Source organism: Microtus ochrogaster, chromosome 1, assembly GCF_000317375.1.
Source record: "Microtus ochrogaster isolate Prairie Vole_2 chromosome 1, MicOch1.0, whole genome shotgun sequence".
NCBI lineage: Eukaryota > Metazoa > Chordata > Mammalia > Rodentia > Cricetidae > Microtus > Microtus ochrogaster.
Genome location: NC_022009.1, coordinates 124,550,261 through 124,568,365, shown reverse-complemented (window position 1 = coordinate 124,568,365; position 18,105 = coordinate 124,550,261). Strand labels below are relative to the sequence as shown.

The 18,105-nt window shown below is 43.9% G+C and overlaps 2 protein-coding genes across 4 annotated transcripts in view; one reads left to right on the top strand and one right to left on the bottom strand.

Moving 5' to 3' along the window:
- Nucleotides 1-422: 422 nt before the first annotated feature.
- On the bottom strand, nucleotides 423-6,281 carry LOC113457663. The gene is made up of 2 exons (XM_026786316.1): nucleotides 5,665-6,281; nucleotides 423-1,375 (listed from the first exon to the last, which is right to left on the bottom strand). Exons 1-2 carry the CDS (start codon nucleotides 6,226-6,228, stop codon nucleotides 1,325-1,327), a joined length of 615 nt encoding a protein of 204 aa, XP_026642117.1. The 5' UTR covers nucleotides 6,229-6,281; the 3' UTR covers nucleotides 423-1,324.
- Nucleotides 6,282-6,443: 162 nt separating this feature from the next.
- Arfip1 (ADP ribosylation factor interacting protein 1) overlaps nucleotides 6,444-18,105 on the top strand; it is a 60,624-nt gene continuing 48,962 nt past the window's right edge. The window contains exon 1 of one of the 3 annotated variants that reach the window (XM_026786220.1): nucleotides 6,444-6,686. The gene's annotated coding sequence lies outside the window, so the exon portion shown is untranslated. Of the gene's footprint in view, nucleotides 6,691-18,105 lie in introns of all 3 variants that reach the window. The other 2 variants (XM_005344161.2, XM_013349027.2) reach the window with 2 other exon arrangements.

Genomic DNA, 18,105 nt, shown 5'->3' with positions numbered 1-18,105 from the left:
AGCAAGGGCTGCAGAAATGATAAGTTGAATTTTTTCTTTGTTCACCCTAACTGACACAATAAAAAATAGATTGAAAATCTCTAATCTCCAAATTGTATTTATTTATTTATTTATTGAGACAGGTTTTCTCTGTGTAGCCTTGACTGTCCTGGAACTCACTCTATAGACCAGGCTGCTCTCAGACTCACAGAGATCCACCTGCCTCTGCCTTCTGAGTGCTGGGTTAAAGGAGTGTACCAACACCACCTAGTGGATTTATGGATTAAGGATGTTCAATATTCCAAATGAAAGGCTCACAATCTGAAATACTTGTGTGAAGCACTTCAGATAACAAACACTAATTCCGTACACACAATCACAAAGACAATGTCATCTTGATCAACATCTTTATTTACAAAGAAATACAACTTTCTTCTTGCATCAACAATTTAATTTCCTTCAACAACAAAAGTCAAATTTCCATAGCAATATACAACAAATTCCTAAAACAATCAAATATGGGATGTAAACCAGACAAATCAGACCTTTCCCCAAGAAAAGTATAAACATCAGTACTGCCCGGTTAATAAAGGAATGCTATCCAGCCTTCCACAGATATTGGCTGGTGCTGGCTGTTCATGGAGTCGTGGCAGTAACTGATATTTACTGAAAATGCTGATGCTTTTAATAAGCTCAGTGTTCATATCCACCTTGAACACGTTAAGCTCAACAATGCTGTCCTATGAGTTAGAGAATATTTCCTCAATGTCAACAGTTAGACTAAGTAATAAGCCTTTCCCTAAAGAATCCTCCTATGAGTGATAAGAATAAATTAGTCTTCTTTAGATTTTTGGTTTTGCCTATGAGAAGTATAGCGTTTAGTGTTTTCCAGAGAACTATACACAGGTGTTAGGAGGTACATAACTTGGTACAAAGCTTATGGAAGGCAAATTAGCAATACAAGAGGAAAAACTTTAAAATGTCTAAAATTTCTTAATCTAGAAAATGTGTATCTATAATTCTGTCTGGAATTGGAGTTACAGGTAGCTGTGAGCCACGTGGGTGCTGGGAACTGAACCTTTACAAGTCCACAAGGTCCTCTCGCAAGAGCAGTAAGCTCTCCAAACCAGCGGGCTCTTCGCAGTCCAGCAACCATTCATTATCTCTAGTCTGTGGGTCACACGTCCAGGGAACTCAACCAGGTCTTTAGGGTCTCACAGCAGACAGCAGGATGCCAGTCTCTTATTGAGAGGCTCTGAGAAGGAACAACCCCCAAGTCTCACAGAGGTCATTCACGGCTTAATTCCTTGCTGAAGCCCTGGCACTTGGTGGCTGCTGCCAGGGATCACTCTCTACACTCAGATGTCTGCCATATCCTTGTCACACAGAGAACATCCTGATGGAGGAAGGTCATTGGTTAATTAAATAAAGAATCTGCTTGCCCTGATAGGTTAAAACATAGGTGGGAGGAGTAAACAGAACAGAATGCTGGGAGGAAGAGGAAGTGAGCTCAGAGTCTCAACAGCTCTCCTCTCGGGGGCAGACACCTCAGAGAGACACCATGCTCCAATCTCCAGGGCAGACGCGAGAGCTCTGCTCTCTGAGACACACGCCATGAAGCTCCGACCCAGGATGGACTTCTTCCCAGTAAGACTGGTGCTCACAGATTATTAGAGATGGGTTGATCGGGATATCAGAATTAGCCAGTAAGGGCTAGAGCTAAAGGGCCAAGCAGTGTTTAAATGAATACAATTTGTGTGTTGTTATTTCAGGGCATAAGCTAGCCAGGTGGCTAGGGTGCTGGGGACGCAGCCCTGCCGCCCCTATTACTACAACATCCCTCCTGTCCAGGCTCTTGTATACTCTGACACTGACTTCCTCTCCTCATCACTTTTAAAGGGTTTGTGTGGTCCCGTTGTTAGGTCACCCAGAGTAGCTCCCTTTTCAGTAACTCAGAGCCAAATAATTAGCTACCTTAACTACACCTGTAAAAATCCCATTGCAGGTGATGATTATGGGAATGTTATTCCGTCATGTTTATAGGGAGGGGATAGTGCAAGGTGGAAGACATTGGTGTCAGCCTAGATTCTCCATGGCACATAATATTCTTTGGGTTATATATTATATCAGAACTGGAAAAATCTAAAGATACTACAAAAAGGTTAGTTAAATAAATTAAGAAATATCTATATATTGAAATACTACTATACCATTGAATGATTTTTTTGGCTAACCCCAAATTTGCAGTTTTGGCCTCCTCTATCGTTGAGATAAAGGTAGATGTTGGGCCAAAATTGTTTCAGGGCCTGTACCTCAAGGCCTGTAGGGCAGAGAAAAGCCTGGCTTAGCTCAGGGCCTAGACTCCGAGGCCTGTAGGACAGAGAAAAGCCTCCATTGGCTGGAGGTGCCCTTACATCAAAGGGTGTCATTTAACCTTTATAAGCAGCCGCTCACAGCAATAAACTGAGTTCCTGCTTTGACTCGATTCCCTATCACGTCTGATTGGGGCTGTGGAAAGGGCAGATAGCGCACTCACCTTTCCCTAGGGGAATAAGGAGGCTTAAAGAAGCCTAGCAGGCATAAACCATCATCCCTGGCTGGAAGGATCATAATTAATGAATAATGATCATAATCATGAAGAAAATTCTATGACATAAGTTAAACAACAAAATATGAATCTACATGCCTGAAAATACTGAAAATTACATTGGTCTGGCCATCCACAGATTCTTAATAACAACTGTCAAATAAATGAAGGGAAATATGGATAAAAAGACACCAGCAGAAACGCTGAGTGTTCCTGCTAGTAAGTGAATAGAAAGTTCAGCCTCCCCACCCACATTTCCTCCCTTCTTTTTTTAAATTCTAATATTCTCTCTGTACCAGACCGTGAAAGAGAACTGAGCACTGGGAGACATAACACTGGCGGTCTTCCCATTCAGAAAATCTGGGGGCCATAAATGACTCTGGTCTTATCAGCAGTTTACAGTTCTCTGCAGAGGCCCAGCCACTTCCCACAGAGAAAGAGCCCCCACTTTTGTCTTTCACTACTAGACAGCAACAAAGCCCACTTAAACCTGCCCACATCACAGCTCTACACAGCAGCAGTGGCTGGTCTTCTGGAAGTTTCCTGATGTGCAACACATTACATATGTCTACAACCCAAGTAGTGTTAACTCCCTGATGGTTACAAAAGAATAAATAAGACCAAAGTGCAGTCTGCCATAAAGGATAAGGGAGCCAATGAGATGGCTCAGCAGCGAAAGTACTTGCAGTGCAAGCCTGATAACATAATTTAAGTTGGCTCTTTTTGGGGGAACGGGGTGGGGGCACTAAGAGTCAGCCGTATAAGGCTGGCCAACAGGGGTTCGAATTAAGGGCTGCGCTAAAGAGGTGGCAAAAATGAACTCCTACAGGGAGGACAAATGAGTTTCTAGGGAAGCGAGAGCTGAGCTCAGTGCCAAGGATGAGCAGGAAAGGCGTGAAGACATTTCTGCAGAGAAGATGAGACAGTGAAAACAGACATGTGCTGCCACCGCCCAGCCTAAGTGAGCACTCCTACTCCAGATACACAGAGTTCTGATTTGGTTGAAGAGATTCCCCGACAGAAAGCAAGACTGGAGCCAGACCTCGGCAAGCCTTGCACATCAGGGTAGGGAGAGCAAATGTATTCAGGACACCACCAAGGCCAACCAGAGACTCCGAGTGCAAAAGTAACAGTCACACAGGAAGGTTCTCGTTATCAATTACAACAAATGATATCATGATATCATACACGAATAAATGGCTCCTGTGTGTAAAGCCTTCACACCACTAAGCTCATCTGGTACTTTATACATGACTGAGGGAAGCTGTGGACGTACTTATTAGAAAGAAGCTTCTAGAAAGTCTAACACCCTCACCTCTCGCCCTGTCCATCTGGAAGCTTCTTAGGGTGTCCTGTCACCCAGCACCCTCTATTAAAGTACTTCTTTCCTGAAGGCGACACTGTGTGATCGCTGACCTACATCTCGCTCCACGGACAGAAAGCTACTGAAGAAGAGTGCTAGAATTTCTGACCTATTATCGGAATTCTCAGACAAGATCTGGATGTGGCAATTTCTTCTCTTGAGAAAATAGCATTGATAAGCATTATGCAACATTCAAGACCTAAGTCTGATAGACACTTATTTAATGCGAAATGGAATAACAGCATTAGCCCCTCATCTGTTTTCTTCTTCCTGATTGCACAATCAAAGACAGGCAGCCTACCGAAGCACTCCACAAGCCCAAGGAATAGAGAGCATCTCACTTTGCAAAGGCGAATAAATCACCTCCACATTGTGATCGTGCATGACAGCAAATCTTTTCATCTTATCTCTCTGATCAGTTGAGAGGGAGGAGGAGGAATCTCCTGTTCTTCCTAAGAAGAATTGGCAGACAGAAGTCTTCCAGGCAAAAGGGGGAGAAAATTAGAAAAAAAGGAGTGAAAGAAGACAGGAAGGAAAGGGGAGGGAGAGGAAAATAAAGTCTCCACTTCAGTAGACATAGATTTAAAAGCTTTTCAGTTGGTATAAAAGGATTGATCTCAGAAACACAAAAAGAAAGGGAAAAAGGGAGCGAATAAATCTCCCTCGATCCACAGGACACAAACATCTGCTTTCTCTGGCCCAAATGATGGACAGAAGTTTTTTTGTTTGTTTTGTTTTGGGTTCTTGCAATTTTCCATCATTAATTGAAGCAGATCCCAATATTTTCTTAGGATGGGCCCATGTTTGTACTTCCCTTGGGGCAGCAGAAATCATGGAACGGTTAATTAACCCCATCATATTCCTGTTCACTACAATATTATGGATATGGACTAATCATGCAGAGTACCGGCACCTCACAGGATTGATGATTATGTAGAATAACCAATGAATAATATCTTTATTAAGGAGAAATGAGCATTAGTTCCAAGTCAGTCAGATTCAACATAAGAACTATCAGTAGTTCCCAAAGATACTATACCACTAAAGTAGAAATAACCAATACAAGTGCCAAGTATCCCCAAACTCAGAGACACCCTCAGAGATCCTGAGGGAAACACCCAGTTCTATTAAGTCCTAACTGTCCACACCATTCATCCACAACTGGGCATTCAGAGACAGGATTTTCAAGTCACCCTTCAGCAGCCCTGGAGATGGATAACAAACATTTGCACTTAGCTGAAAGTCCTATAGAGTTCCTATGCAATGAGAGCAGGAGTTAGCTAGATTGGGGGCCCTTCCTAAAAACGGAGAAGACTAATGGGTTCCAACTCAGGAGGATGGCTTTGAGTAGGAAAATTCACAGTACGTTGCAGAATAGCTACTAGGGTTTAAGTAATTCGGTATCTAAAAATTCTCGCTCTTTACGTTTGGGAATGTCATCACTGTTTTTGTAAGGGTAGATGTGCTAGAAATCTAAGACAACACCGTTAATTAGGGTTGAAGAGTATGCGGTTATTATGTAAATATTTATAGTGTCACTTTTAACGAGCCTGGGGGGAAGACACCGTAGGGGGAGGAGAGAGAGAGAGAGGAGAGAGAGAGAGAGAGAGAGAGAGAGAGAGAGAGAGAGAGAGAGAGAGAGAGAGAGAGAGAGAGAGAGAGAGAGAGAGAGAGAGAGAGAAACTCCTTAGAAGCGTGCTCTGCCATATTTCTATCTACCACCTCTGAACGTCACCTTCTTTTCAGTTGGTCCTGGGGAGGGAGGACTCTTGCAGCTACCCCCAAAGACAGGAGGGAAAAGACTCTGGGAGAAGGGACAGTTGAGCGGTTTCTGCGGACAGGACGGAGGCGATCTACTTAAGAGGTGGTGCAGATAAGAGGAAAAGCAGAAGTGGGTGGCCGGTAAAAGAGGAGCAGCAAAGAAAAGAACTAGGGGCCCACTGTCAGAGAGCGAGCCGGGCGGGAGAGCACAGAAACAGAGCTGCCATCGCGCGCTCACGGATGCGGGTCTTTTTGCAGGGACCGTCAGGAATGCGGTGGCCGCAGGGGAAAGCGAAGGGTCAGGCTCCCGTGCAGTCCCCGGCCGGCTGCTCATCTCCGCTCCTCCCTGCTTCGGTCCTCTCCGGTGTCTGACAAAGCTTCTGCTCCTCGGTAGCGGGGTGGCGGTGAGATACGTCCACCTCCACCGTCCGGGCACCGGGTGTGAGTGTGGGAAGAGGCTTGGAGACTCCTGATCGAAGCGCTGCGTCTCATGCACTAGAGCGCGCTGCATCTCCTGCACTCGAACCAGCCGCTGCATTCGACCCCGCCGGCCGGTTACCCCGGCAACGGCCGGCGCGGATTCCCGGATGTAGTCACCCGGGCCGCAGCCCGGGGCGGAGCCGGGAGGACCCAGCCCCTGGAGAGACGCGCGCGCACCACCGAGACGTGGCGGCGCCCGGCTCGGCTTCTGCAGAGAGCGAGAGGAGAGAGGTGATCCCGGGCCCGAGACCCCGCACTTCCGGTCTTCTCACTTCCGGCTCCGAGGCTGCGGTGCAGGCGCCGGAGGCCGGAGTGAGAGGTCGCGGGTGCAATAGTCCTCGGCGGGCGGTCGCCCGGAGCCTTTGACAGCTGCAGTCGAAGTGCGTGGGAGAAGGGACGGAGGACCAGCTCCGGGTCGTGCTTCCGCTCACGTCTGCCCCGGGCCGACCGGATTCCCGAGGGCTGCAACCGGGAGAGCCCGCGACCGAGCGCTGCCGGCTTCCCGGCTGCTGACAGGCAGGTGAGGGCGGAGCCGCGGCGGGAAGGATGGGGTTGAGGTGGCGTCGCCTCCGGCTGCTCTCTGCAAACTCGCTCCGGGGCACTTCCACCCCCTGGGAGCCGTCTTGTCCGCCCCTGGGTCCCCCGTGTCCCCCTGACTGTGTCCTGGCTGAAGGGGGCAGCACCGGCCCCTGGGCGGCACCCGCTGTGCTCTTGCAGGCTGTGCGTGGGAGGAGGTGGCAGAGTGGACTCTGTCCTAGTGGGCCGCCTTGCTGTCCCCTCTTCCCCGCGTCCCCCACTTCCTCTCTCCTGCTGAGGGAGGAAGGGAGGTAGCCACGGCCCCTCGGAGAGGTCGCCTGACCCGGGTGCAGACAGGCGTCTTGCCTGAAACGTCCCAAGCCCGAGTGCTGGCCAGGGCGCCCCAGGAATGCCGGAGTTTGGAGAAGGAAATTGTGGCCCTGCCTTCTGGTGCATTCCTCATTGCCAAGTTACTACTCTTTACGTGTCTAGGAAAGGAAGCTTTTTTTTTTTTAAGTGTTTAGATTCTAGACTTTCTTCCTTTTTATTGCTTCCTTGGCTTTGTTCTTATCTTCCTCATGAGCCCTCGGATCTTAAGAAGTTTGTACTTTACACTTCCTGCAGACCCTTTAAGCCACCCTCTCAGGATCTTGTTCCTCACTGAACTTACTTGGTTCTTATCTGATAACAAAAAAAAAAATAAGGAATGAAAGAATTTCAGGGCATTTTATCAACACGTTGCTTTCACAATTGCGAGGGTGTGTTCGTTCACATTTGCCATTTAATTGACTTCGTTGACAAAGGAGGGTGCACCTGAGTGATGACGTTGGGTAGTTCTCTGGAGGCTGCAGGAATTGGCCATTTCCTGGTTGCTCTTTTACAGCAAGTACTGCGACTATTGCACTTGCACTTTTCTTCTGGCTGTTCTCCTTTTACCTTTCGTTTTTCTTGTTCAACAAGATCAACTCTGTCTCCTAACTACAAAGTCTAACACTTAGTATGTAGGAGAACGGCGTATTTCCACTCGTATTTTCTGAATGAAAGGCTCTGCCTGAGCTATTTTGTTTCCATGTTGATAAAAATGTTACTTTTTCTTGCATGATCCTAGCCTTCATCCTGGATTGGGGCCTCCAGGTAGCAGTCTGTCCTCACCCCAGAAATTATGTACAAAGTTTGTATGTGTGTGTTCTGGGCAAATGCATTCTTTTATCAAATTCTTAAAAGACATTTATATCCCGCAAGATTTAAAAGCACTGGTTTAGTGTCTCATTAAACCTAATGGAACCAGTTATTCGTGGAACTGTTTTCCCAAATTGCAAATGACTTTTGGGGGGGCGGGCAGGTTAAGCAGAGTAGAGTGCAGAGATTACAGCCTTGAACTGAAATCTCACTACGTCAAAACTGCTGTGTTTCTAAATTTCTTCCCGGACCTATAGAAGGAAGCAGGTTGGTTCCTGATTTGTGGTTTTGAGGTTTCTATTTGGGGATAACTGGCTGTGCCCATTGCTTTGCTAATGTAGAGAATTTATAAACTGATGTGTCCACCACTATTTAATGCATACTAAGTGTCACCAGCCCTCTGGGTGTGACTCAGAATACAGCGTCAAAATGATAGCTGTCCTTTGCTTCCGTCGCCTGTTTTAGCTGGAGATGTCTGTCCTGGGCACGGGCCTCCTGTAGGAAGGGCAGATAAGATGTCTTCCATCTGGCTGTGGCAGCGTTCCACACTCCTTTCTCTTCATTCTATGTCATGCATGTAAATTATTATTTCTTACAAGCTTAATGTAGGTCATGGGGTGCATATTTACTTACTGACTTGATTGTGAAGTGTTTGGAAGTTGAAGTTGTGAAGTGTTGAAGCTCAGTTCACACAACGCTACCTGCACAGCTCATCACGATTAGTCTAAGGGAAGCAATTCCTTCACTTCAAACAATAACATGATTTTCCCTCAGTGTACTGTCCTCACTTGGTGGAGCAATCAATGCTAAGCTAGTTGCTTGTCGGCTACGGGTAGGCTTAGAAGATACACCCTGCCTCGCACCACAGTGGGAGGTATATTTATTTGCTTACGATGTACGTGATGCCTGGTGCTGTCAGGATCATCGCGCCCCCTCACCATTTATAGATCAGGGGTTCTCAACCTGTGGGTCACGGCCCCTTCACAGGGGTCACCTAAGACCATTGGAAAACACGGGTATTTGCATTATGATTCATAACAGCAAAATTACAGTTATGAGGCAGCAGTGAACGTAATTTTGTCGCCACAACACGAGAACCGTGAAAGGGTCGCAGTTTTGGGAAGGCTGCGAACCTGTGTTGTAGATGAAGATTGTGAAACTAAGTGACCCACAGAGCTAAGAGCGTTCCCAGTATAAAAATTTTGGAATGAATTGGAGATACCTTATTGGATTATGTATTAGACATCCTCTATTCCTCCTTAGTGGCTGAACACCTTGTCGGAGGTCGCACTGAAGCGTAGGCCTGTGGATTGGTAACTGATGGGGTATTTTGTGGCGATGGATGCAAGTTTGCTGGATTGTATGTATTATAACCTGTAAGAATGGCATAATGAGTTTGGGGCCATTCACTTCAGAATGATCATTTGGGATAGAGGAAGGCTGAAATTCATGTAGCCTTGGGTGGACACAGAACACAGTTCCTCAGGGGCTGTGGAATGGGATGAGCTTGGGTGGGTGGTGACTGGAATCACGTTGTAGCATTGCCACTTTGGGGGTGTCTAAAAAAAGGGGGGCTACCTGCTGAGCCATCTCTCCAGCCCTATACTGTATAGTCTTGAAATGAAACCTCCAAGTAGTGGAATGAAAATTTCTCCTACCCCCAGTATCTCAGCCCCACCCCCAGGTCTCAGGTTCACTCCCAGCTAATTCAACATGTAGCTGAGGACCAAATGGAACAACACAAGGCAGCTCCGAGCCTCTCCACTCCAACACCACAGCCTCTACCCTTGTGGCTGTTTGCATTGTTTGACATTAGATAAAATTCAGTGGCCACTGTGCTGGTGCCTGCCCTGTAGGACAGTGCAGATTTAGAGCATTTTTTTTTTATTTTCCAGCCTGGCTAAAACTTGGAAGTGCTGTAATTTGTTACATAATTGGTATATTATGAACCAAAATAGGAAGGTTTTCTGTCTCTCTGTGGTACTTAGCAGTTTTTGTTTTAGCTGACAAAACAGCCGTTTCCTCTCTTGGCTTTTTAACTGCATCCAGATGGTCAAAGTCTACGTTTAATGATCTCGCACATTGGGATTACTATGCTGTTAGCTCCTTTTCTAGGATTACTCTGTCAGCTCTCGTAAGGGCGTGTGCGCTTTCTGTCTCCTTTGGGCTGTAGATCGGGACATTGCGCTATCTGGGTGATGCCCTTCCTGGAGACTTAAAGATGTCTCAAATCTGTTAGATCCAAAACTAAGTTTCTCTTCTTTCCTCTCCTACCCCCAAAACATTGCTTCTCTTTTCTTCATTTCTGTTTTCAGTGAGTGATGACCTTTCCATCCATATGAAACCTTGACAGTGTGGAGCGGCCCCACATCGTTTTTTTTTTAAATATACATACATACATACATACATACATACATACATACATTTATTTATTTATTTATTTATTTATTTATTTATTTATTTATTTATTTATTTATTATGTCTACAATATTCTGTCTGTGTGTATGCCTGCAGGCCAGAAGAGGGCACCAGACCTCGTTACAGATGGTTGTGAGCCACCATGTGGTTGCTGGGAATTGAACTCAGGACCTTTGGAAGAGCAGGCAATGCTCTTAACCTCTGAGCCATCTCTCCAGCCCCCCACATCTTCTTGATAAGGACGAACGTGCCAACAAGTACTAACACTGGCAGTGGCCCTTGAATGTTTCCCCACCACCATGGACTGCTTCGGCTTGCACACTGTCCCTTTGCCTGAAACCTGTCTACAGCCTTCATCTTTGTCTGCTTTGGGCTTATTTTTAATCCCTTATCCACCCCGAAAGCGTGGTTTATTATGAATATACCGATTGTCACCCTCTCCCTTTCCCCAGCTCTTTTATGACCTTGCATTGCTTTTAGAGTAAAAAGAGAATTCCTTAACAGTGACAGTTCTTCAGCCTTATCTTGAATCATAGTCTGACAAATTCTGGTCTACCAAGCTGGCCTCATTTGGTTCTTTAAAAAAACCCTTTAGGTCACTTTATTTATTTGTTTTTATTTGTGTGTGTGTGCATGTGCGTGTGTGCCTGTTTGTATGTGTGCCACAGGTGGGTCTCCTGCAGGAGTAGAAAGTGCTCTGAGCCAGTAAGCCATCTTTCTAGCTCCCGATTTATTAGTAATTCATTGTTGTGTTTATGTTTATGTGTATGTTATGTAGGTGCATGTGGACCCAAAGTTAAATTACTCTTAAGTTGTCACTGTTCAAGATTTCAGTTTATGTTTTTTTTTTCAGATTTTTAATTGGAGTTGTTATACATTTTGTAGTTAAAATGATAATACTTAAATTGTAAACTAAATTGCTGGTTTCTTAAATACACATAAATAAAATACTAATAGTTTATAAAATAGTGTAATGTTTTTAGATTGTTTGTAATAAGCTTTCCCTGGGTATTGAGTTAGTGTGACACACTTACTCACCTTGTGTCAGTTTTTCCTGGTGTCTCTTTTCTGTTCAGGATCCCATCCGGCCATCGGGTGTTCCTGGCACAGAGAGTTTCTCAGGCTCCCTCGCTTTCAATGAGCTGATAGTTTTTTAGATTGCTGTTTCAGGGTAACCTGGGGGGATTTATCTGGTGTTTTTCTCATGGTTAGCATGGGGAGGACCACAGTGTGACAGCGCCATTCCTGATTGTCACTGTGACTGCGCCTCTGCCGCTCTCCTTCATGGCGGTCTCACCTTGTCAGATTTGCTCACTGTGGACTCGCTCTTTCTAAGCCCTTCCCTTTGAACAGGGCCTTTTACAGAAGGAGAGCTTTCTGTGCTGCAAAGACAGAATGGGGAATTATTCTTTACTTCCTGGGGGGGGGTCTTCATTAAAACTTTGGAAATAGTCTGTAAAGGGGTATTTCTCTTCTAATTTACTACTTCATTTAATCATTTATATTAAATTTATTTTTTGTTATTTAAAATTATGTGTGTGTATGGCTATGTTCACACGAGTGCAGCACAGGTGCCCATGGACTTGAGTGGCCCTGGAGCTGGAGTTACAGGTGGTTGTGAGCGCCCTGTCGTAGGTGTTGGGGACCAGTCTCCAGTATCTGTGAGTAAGCAGTACACTCTCAACAGCGGAACGCTTTCTCCAGACCCTGTGTTTACCTGACAAATGGTGCACGGTTTGCTGTTTGGGTCATAATCCAGCAGTGCTTTTTCTTTTTTGGCTTTCAAGATAGGGTTTCTCACTGTAGCACTGACTGTCTTGAAACTCACTCTGTAGCCCAGGCTGGTCTCGAACTCAGAGATCGACCTCCCTCTCTGCCTCCTGAGTGTTGGGTGTGCACCATCACTGCCCAGAAAGTACCAGCAGTGCTTTTTATTGCTGTAGTTATTCCAGCCCTTTTCGTTGATTTCTTGAAATACTCTTGTGATTATGAAGATTGTGTCGTTCCCCCCCCACACACAGTATTTTTTGTGGTTGTTCATTTGGTTTTAATTTTTGTTCTATAAGATGCTCCCGCTCATCTAGCGTATTACCTTTCTTGGTCCTGGAACTGTACAGTCTCCTGGGAGCCTCCCTTCTTTTTATTAGAAATTAGAAATGCTATTAGAAACCAGTATCCGGGCTGTGTGTGAGCGCCATTGCTTCTGGGGGTGTCTCAGGAGATAGAGCAAGGGAATATATGTGTGTGTGCTAACTTGTATACGCACCAGAATGTATGTAAACATTTGATATGTGATGATCGGTATCTGTCTATATTAGACTGTGCTTACCATGAATGGTTTTCTACTGAAAAAAACTTTACCTGTGCATTTTGAGATGATTTATGTGACACGGTTCGGGGGAACTTAGTAACTTTCCATTTATCGATTACTAAGGAAGAAAAGTACCAAGTACCAAGAAAGTCATTGGATCTTGTCATGAAATAAGTCACAGCAAATAGCAGACACTGAGTATTGCTGGTTCTTGGTTGGTTTCCCTGCCAACTGCTGGCTGTGCAGAAAGAGGTCCCATTAAGCAACAATGTAGCATTGATTTACAGCTAGTTTCCTTTTCAGAGAATAATGCAGATTTGAGAACCCTGTCACTTTAGGTTGTTTCTCTGTCACACATGGGGAAAAGAAAAAGGCTTTTTCAAATAGTTGATTTTTATTACCTGTTTTAAAAATTGCTTATGGTGATAGGGCTGACTATTGTTCACTATCTGTAAGGTTAACTTATCAGTTGTTTCTCTTTATGACATATAATTCAGAATTAACTAATTGGTAAAAACTTCTACTTCTGAAGTTTTAGATTGATGCATTTATCTTAATAAGCAACCTGAACTGAATTTATTAGTGTCCGAAAGGACTTGTAGATACTGCCCTTATCTATCAAGATAAGCAGCTATCAAACGGTTAGCTTGCTATAACTGTGCCTTCAGCTTGGCCATATTGTTTCAGCCCTCCTGTGCTATAAGGCATTCTAGTTTAAAAACTCAAATTAAAATGTTTGTTCAACAGCCATCGTCTCACAGATCCTTAATATTAAACCCTAGCCTCCGGCATCCTAGAGACTGTGACAGCTTTTGCTGTTTCCATGTTATCTGCGGAGTCTCCTGCTTCTTGGTTGTGGAGAATCTGGCAGGTCCAGTACCTATTGCTCTATTTTCCCTGGGTTCCAACAAGGCCTATTGTTTTTATGACTAGTAGGACACAGAATTCCCCTCACTAAATTTCTCCCGCCTTAAATTTTTATATGAATATGTTACTTTCTTCAGTTTATAGAAATCAAGTGATTTTTGTAGTAAAAGCTAGGGAATCTCACCTAGCTGTAATTGACTTATAAACTTCATTGACACTGCATGCATTTTCATAAACGCTAATTAGTAATTTATTTTGTAAGGGTTTGTTCCTTACACTCATTAGCTAATGAATACCTCTGACTGGTTGTGGAGGATGAGCCTGAGAAATAATAAAACATTTTGCCCTATAGCTTAACTGACCTATGAGAGCATGAACATTAGTGGTAATCTTAGAGTGGTAATTTATCATTCTGTTTTAAAGACACTGTTAAAAATAGCTGAATTTGCATAAAAATCAGAAAAGGTGTGTTTTTTTTGTAGAGAATGAGTAGACATTTGCTCCATGGCCTAGCTAGTTTAAACTACAGAGTCTACCACTTGAGCTATTCCACTAGCAGGAAATGTATGTCTTAACTTTCACTAGCCTAGGGTGCTGAGGCTTAAGTTGATTATCCTGCATGCTCGCATTACAGGTGTGCGCCATAAACACACACACACACACACACACACCCTGGTTATTTATAGCCTTCATTAAAATTATTTTTCAAGGATATGTGAACATTATTATAGTTCTAAGAGTCAGAGTTAGTTTTAAGAAGTGTCAGTACTTCTTCATCCTGCTGGCTCCCAGCTCCCCGGTTCCCTTCTTTCCCTTTTCTGTTCTGTTCCTCACCTGTCCCTGTAGATAAACTGTCTCCTTTGTTTCAGAGTTTTGCTGCTTGTGTGTTCTGTATTCCCCTTCATTTTTAGATAAAGGTAGAAAACTGTAGCTTGTCAGACTGTTTTTTTTCAATTGTTAGTTACATAGTTTCAGATATGTGTGACCTGTGGCTTGTGTACCAAATGCTGCCATGGATAGCTATAGATGTGGTTAACACAAGACTGTAAACTTAGAACATCATGGTTTTCTTTTTTTTCTTTTTAAACTTAACTACAGAGTCTTGAGTATTACCCTTGTGAATGGTAACAGCGCAGTGGACTTGCCTGGTTTAGATTATATAGTTTAATTGCTTTTGTGTGTATAGGCTTAGGTAGTTTCCAGTGTGTTATGGTTGCAGAGAATGCTGCAGTGTGTATGCATTATTCTATCAGTGGTTGTCATCTTTCTGTCCAAGAAGAGGGGATGTCTGCACATGCCCAGTTTTTTCTCATATAGGTTTTATATGTTGCTTTTTTGTTTATATGTGTGTGTGTATGTGTGATTACCCTCCCCCCCGTCATTTGGCCCAATGATTAGTGTTCTATATGCAGGCAGGCTATTGAGTCGAGTGTGTGTGTGTGTGTGTGTGTGTGTGTGTGTGTGTGTGAGAGAGAGAGAGAGAGAGAGAGAGAGAGAGAGAGAGAGAGAGATCCCCCCCCCCGTCATTGGTCCAATGATTAGTGTTCTATATGCAGGCTATTGAGTCGAATGTTTGCATTCTTCTACTTCAATGAATTCTTTTCTTTTTGAATTAATTTTATCATTGATTCTTTGTTGTCTCCCTATGGTCCTGTTGTTTGCAAATAGAGATAAAGTTTTTTATTATTACTCTGATCTCTCTCTCTCTCTCTCTCTCTCTCTCTCTCTCTCTCTCTGTTTTTGTTTGTTTGCTTGCTTTTGTTTTTGTTTTTTCAAGACATGGTTTCTTTGTAGCTTTGGTGCCTGTCCTGGAACTAGCTCTTGTAGACCAGGTTGGCCTCGAACTCAGAAAGATCCACCTGTCTCTGCCTCCTGATTAAAGGTGTGCACCACCACCACCCAGCAACTGTGATTTCTCTTAACTGGCCGGATTGGCCAATGCTTCTGGTACAATGTTGAATAATAATGAAGATGGTGGAAATTTTTGCCTTATTCCCAATCTTAGTGCAAAAATAAGATATAGAACACACATCTTATGCTGAGAGACAATCAATTATAATTCTATTTCTTTGAGTATTTAATTTCGAATGGGTGTTTCAGTTTATCAGATATATTCCATCTCAGTGTATATGGAGAAACTATACATTTACCCTGCTTATCTGCTGAGCTTTGTCACCAGCCCTGTTACCACCCTGTATGAGGGAAGCGAGGGTCACGGGGGGGGGGGGGGAGCTGTCTGTGAGTGAGGTGTGGGAAGGGGCAGAGCTGGGTGCCAAGTACTGCAGCAGGTTTTCCTTCAGTTTCACTTGGCTTGCTCAGTACTTTGGAGCTATACTGAATTGATGTGTGCAATGCATGTATTCATCTTTTTAATAAGTTGTATTGTACTAATAGTGGAGGAAATCTCAGAAAGCATTTAAATTATGAGCTTATTAGAATTGCTTTGTCTTTGTATGGGCAAACAAAAATCTGAATAATTTCATTTGACACAAAAGGCATTTGTGCTTTTGGTATTGGAACAAAATATGGCCTGTCTTGAGATGTATAATTAGTGCACTCAGCACTGCGACCCTCCTGTCTGAAGCCAGAGCTACAACAATTGGGCTGGGATATTTGCATTTTCTCTCTTCACTCTCTTTGCCTGTTTTACTCACTTCTTTTTATCTAGAATTGACTGAAATCGAGAATTTAATCCTACAAAACCAGTAGGAAATATAACTACTGGAAAGCAGAAAAAAATATGCACTTGGGTACTTCCTATTGCATTTTCAGAGAACTTCATAAAAATATGGTACATTTAAGAAACATCTGGGGAGTGCCGGGCGATGGTGGCGCACGCCTTTAATCTCAGCACTCGGGAGGCAGAGGCAGGCGGATCTCTGTGAGTTCGAGACCAGCCTGGTCTACAGAGCTAGTTCCAGGACAGGCTCCAAAGCCACAGAGAAACCCTGTCTCGAAAAACCAAAAAAAAAAAAAAAAAAAAAAAAAACATCTGGGGAAACTTTAAGCTTATTAAACCTTTACTTTTGCTTGCTCATTGGCAAATTGGGTTAAAATTAAATTCAATTAAATTGTTAAATAAATTAAACTACTGTTAAACAGTGATGAATGCCTTATATAATCGGAAAGACTGTAGATCTTTTCTATAAAGATTCTATTTTTTTTCTAAGCACTTTTTAGAAATTACGTTTTCCTGTGCTAATATCTTTTTCTTTTGCCTTATTAAGGTGATCTTTCGGCTTTGGATGAACTTTGTTAATTACACTTCTTGTCCCTATGACAATCAATCAACCATAAGTGCCCAGTTGTCAAATGGAAAGTCATTTGTTACATCACGGTCTGTCTTCAGGATTTATAAAATATAATAAGCTGGGAATATATCCCATGAACATTTTAACCCTTGGTGTTGGCAGCTATGGAAAGAATCAGACTAGAGCTTAAGTTGGTAGTGAGGAGCCTTCCTCTGCACCCCTGGGTGAAGATGAAGAGTTAGGGGAGACTGTTGTCTGAGAAGCAGCTGGAGAAGGGAACAGGGCACACTAGCTAAGTCGTTTCCTAGAGCCATGGTATTTCTGCTGTGCCTGGAACGCGTGCTGAAGAACTGCTCGGTCCGTGCAGATGTGGGGCGTCCCCTTTAAGGCAGCTGCGGTGACTGCCTTATAAGAAAGAGTGATCTGATGCTGACCTTGTCCTTCTGGTCTGAGGACTTCATACACCAGGCTGTCTACAGAACTCCCCAACCTTGCATTGTTGATATGTTTGGTTAGATAATTTTAAAACATCATTTAATTTCAGTCATCCTTGAAGAAGTAGTGTACTGTGAGGTTAAAGAATGCCAGACTTGAATCCCAGTTCATCAATTCCTATAAAACTGACCCCAGCAGATTTCCTAAAAGCAGGAACAATGGTCCCGAGGCCAGACATTAGCTACACGGCCATACGTGTTGATATACACGAAGCAGAGAGAACTCGGACATCTGGTCAGTGCTCACTGTCCTTCCTCTCCCAGGGCTTCATTTGCAGGAGGATGTGCATTGTCCAGTTTAGTTCCTTAACCTTTGTAGACCTTGATGTCCTCACCTGTGAAGCTTCCACAGTGGCTGCTGCGTATTAGACTAAGGAACCATAAGTTAGGAAACTGGCTTCTTAGTATTCTGATACCTGGAGAGCTGGTAAACCATTTCAGTTACCACAGAAACATTCATAAAGGTACTGGAAGACCTGCTTCCGCTCTTCTGCTGCTGAGTCTAAAACCAGCTCCAGCCCAGTTACTCGGAGAAAGGGCCTTCCTGAAGCTTTCTTTTCCTGAAGGGTTAGAGCTTTGAGAGGGTACTGCAGCAGGCCAGCCACACAAACAAATGAACAAATGAGACATCCATAACCTTTGGCTGAAGTCTGACTTGGCAAACCAGCTATGCCTCCATTGCTATTTCAGAGATCTAAGATGGTAGTCGGCATCTCTTCCGCTGTGACTGGGTGCATTGCCCAGTTTAGTTCCGAGTATAGGTATTTCCGAGTTAGGATGCTCACTTAGAGACATTCCTCTGGATCTCAGACTCTGGATGAAAAGGGTATTTGTAAATGGCATTTAGATTGCTGCAACCATTTTCATAGTGGTAGAGAACTGTTCTTTTTGTTTTGGTA

Excerpts from the sequence above, each read along its gene's own strand:
- LOC113457663 (XM_026786316.1), bottom strand. The coding sequence starts at position 6,228 with ATGCAGCGGCTGGTTCGAGTGCAGGAGATGCAGCGCGCTCTAGTGCAT. Across the intron at positions 1,376-5,664 it reads CAGGACCAACTGAAAAGAAG|GATGTTCTCTGTGTGACAAG; the intron begins GTGACGTTCAGA and ends TTCCTCCATCAG.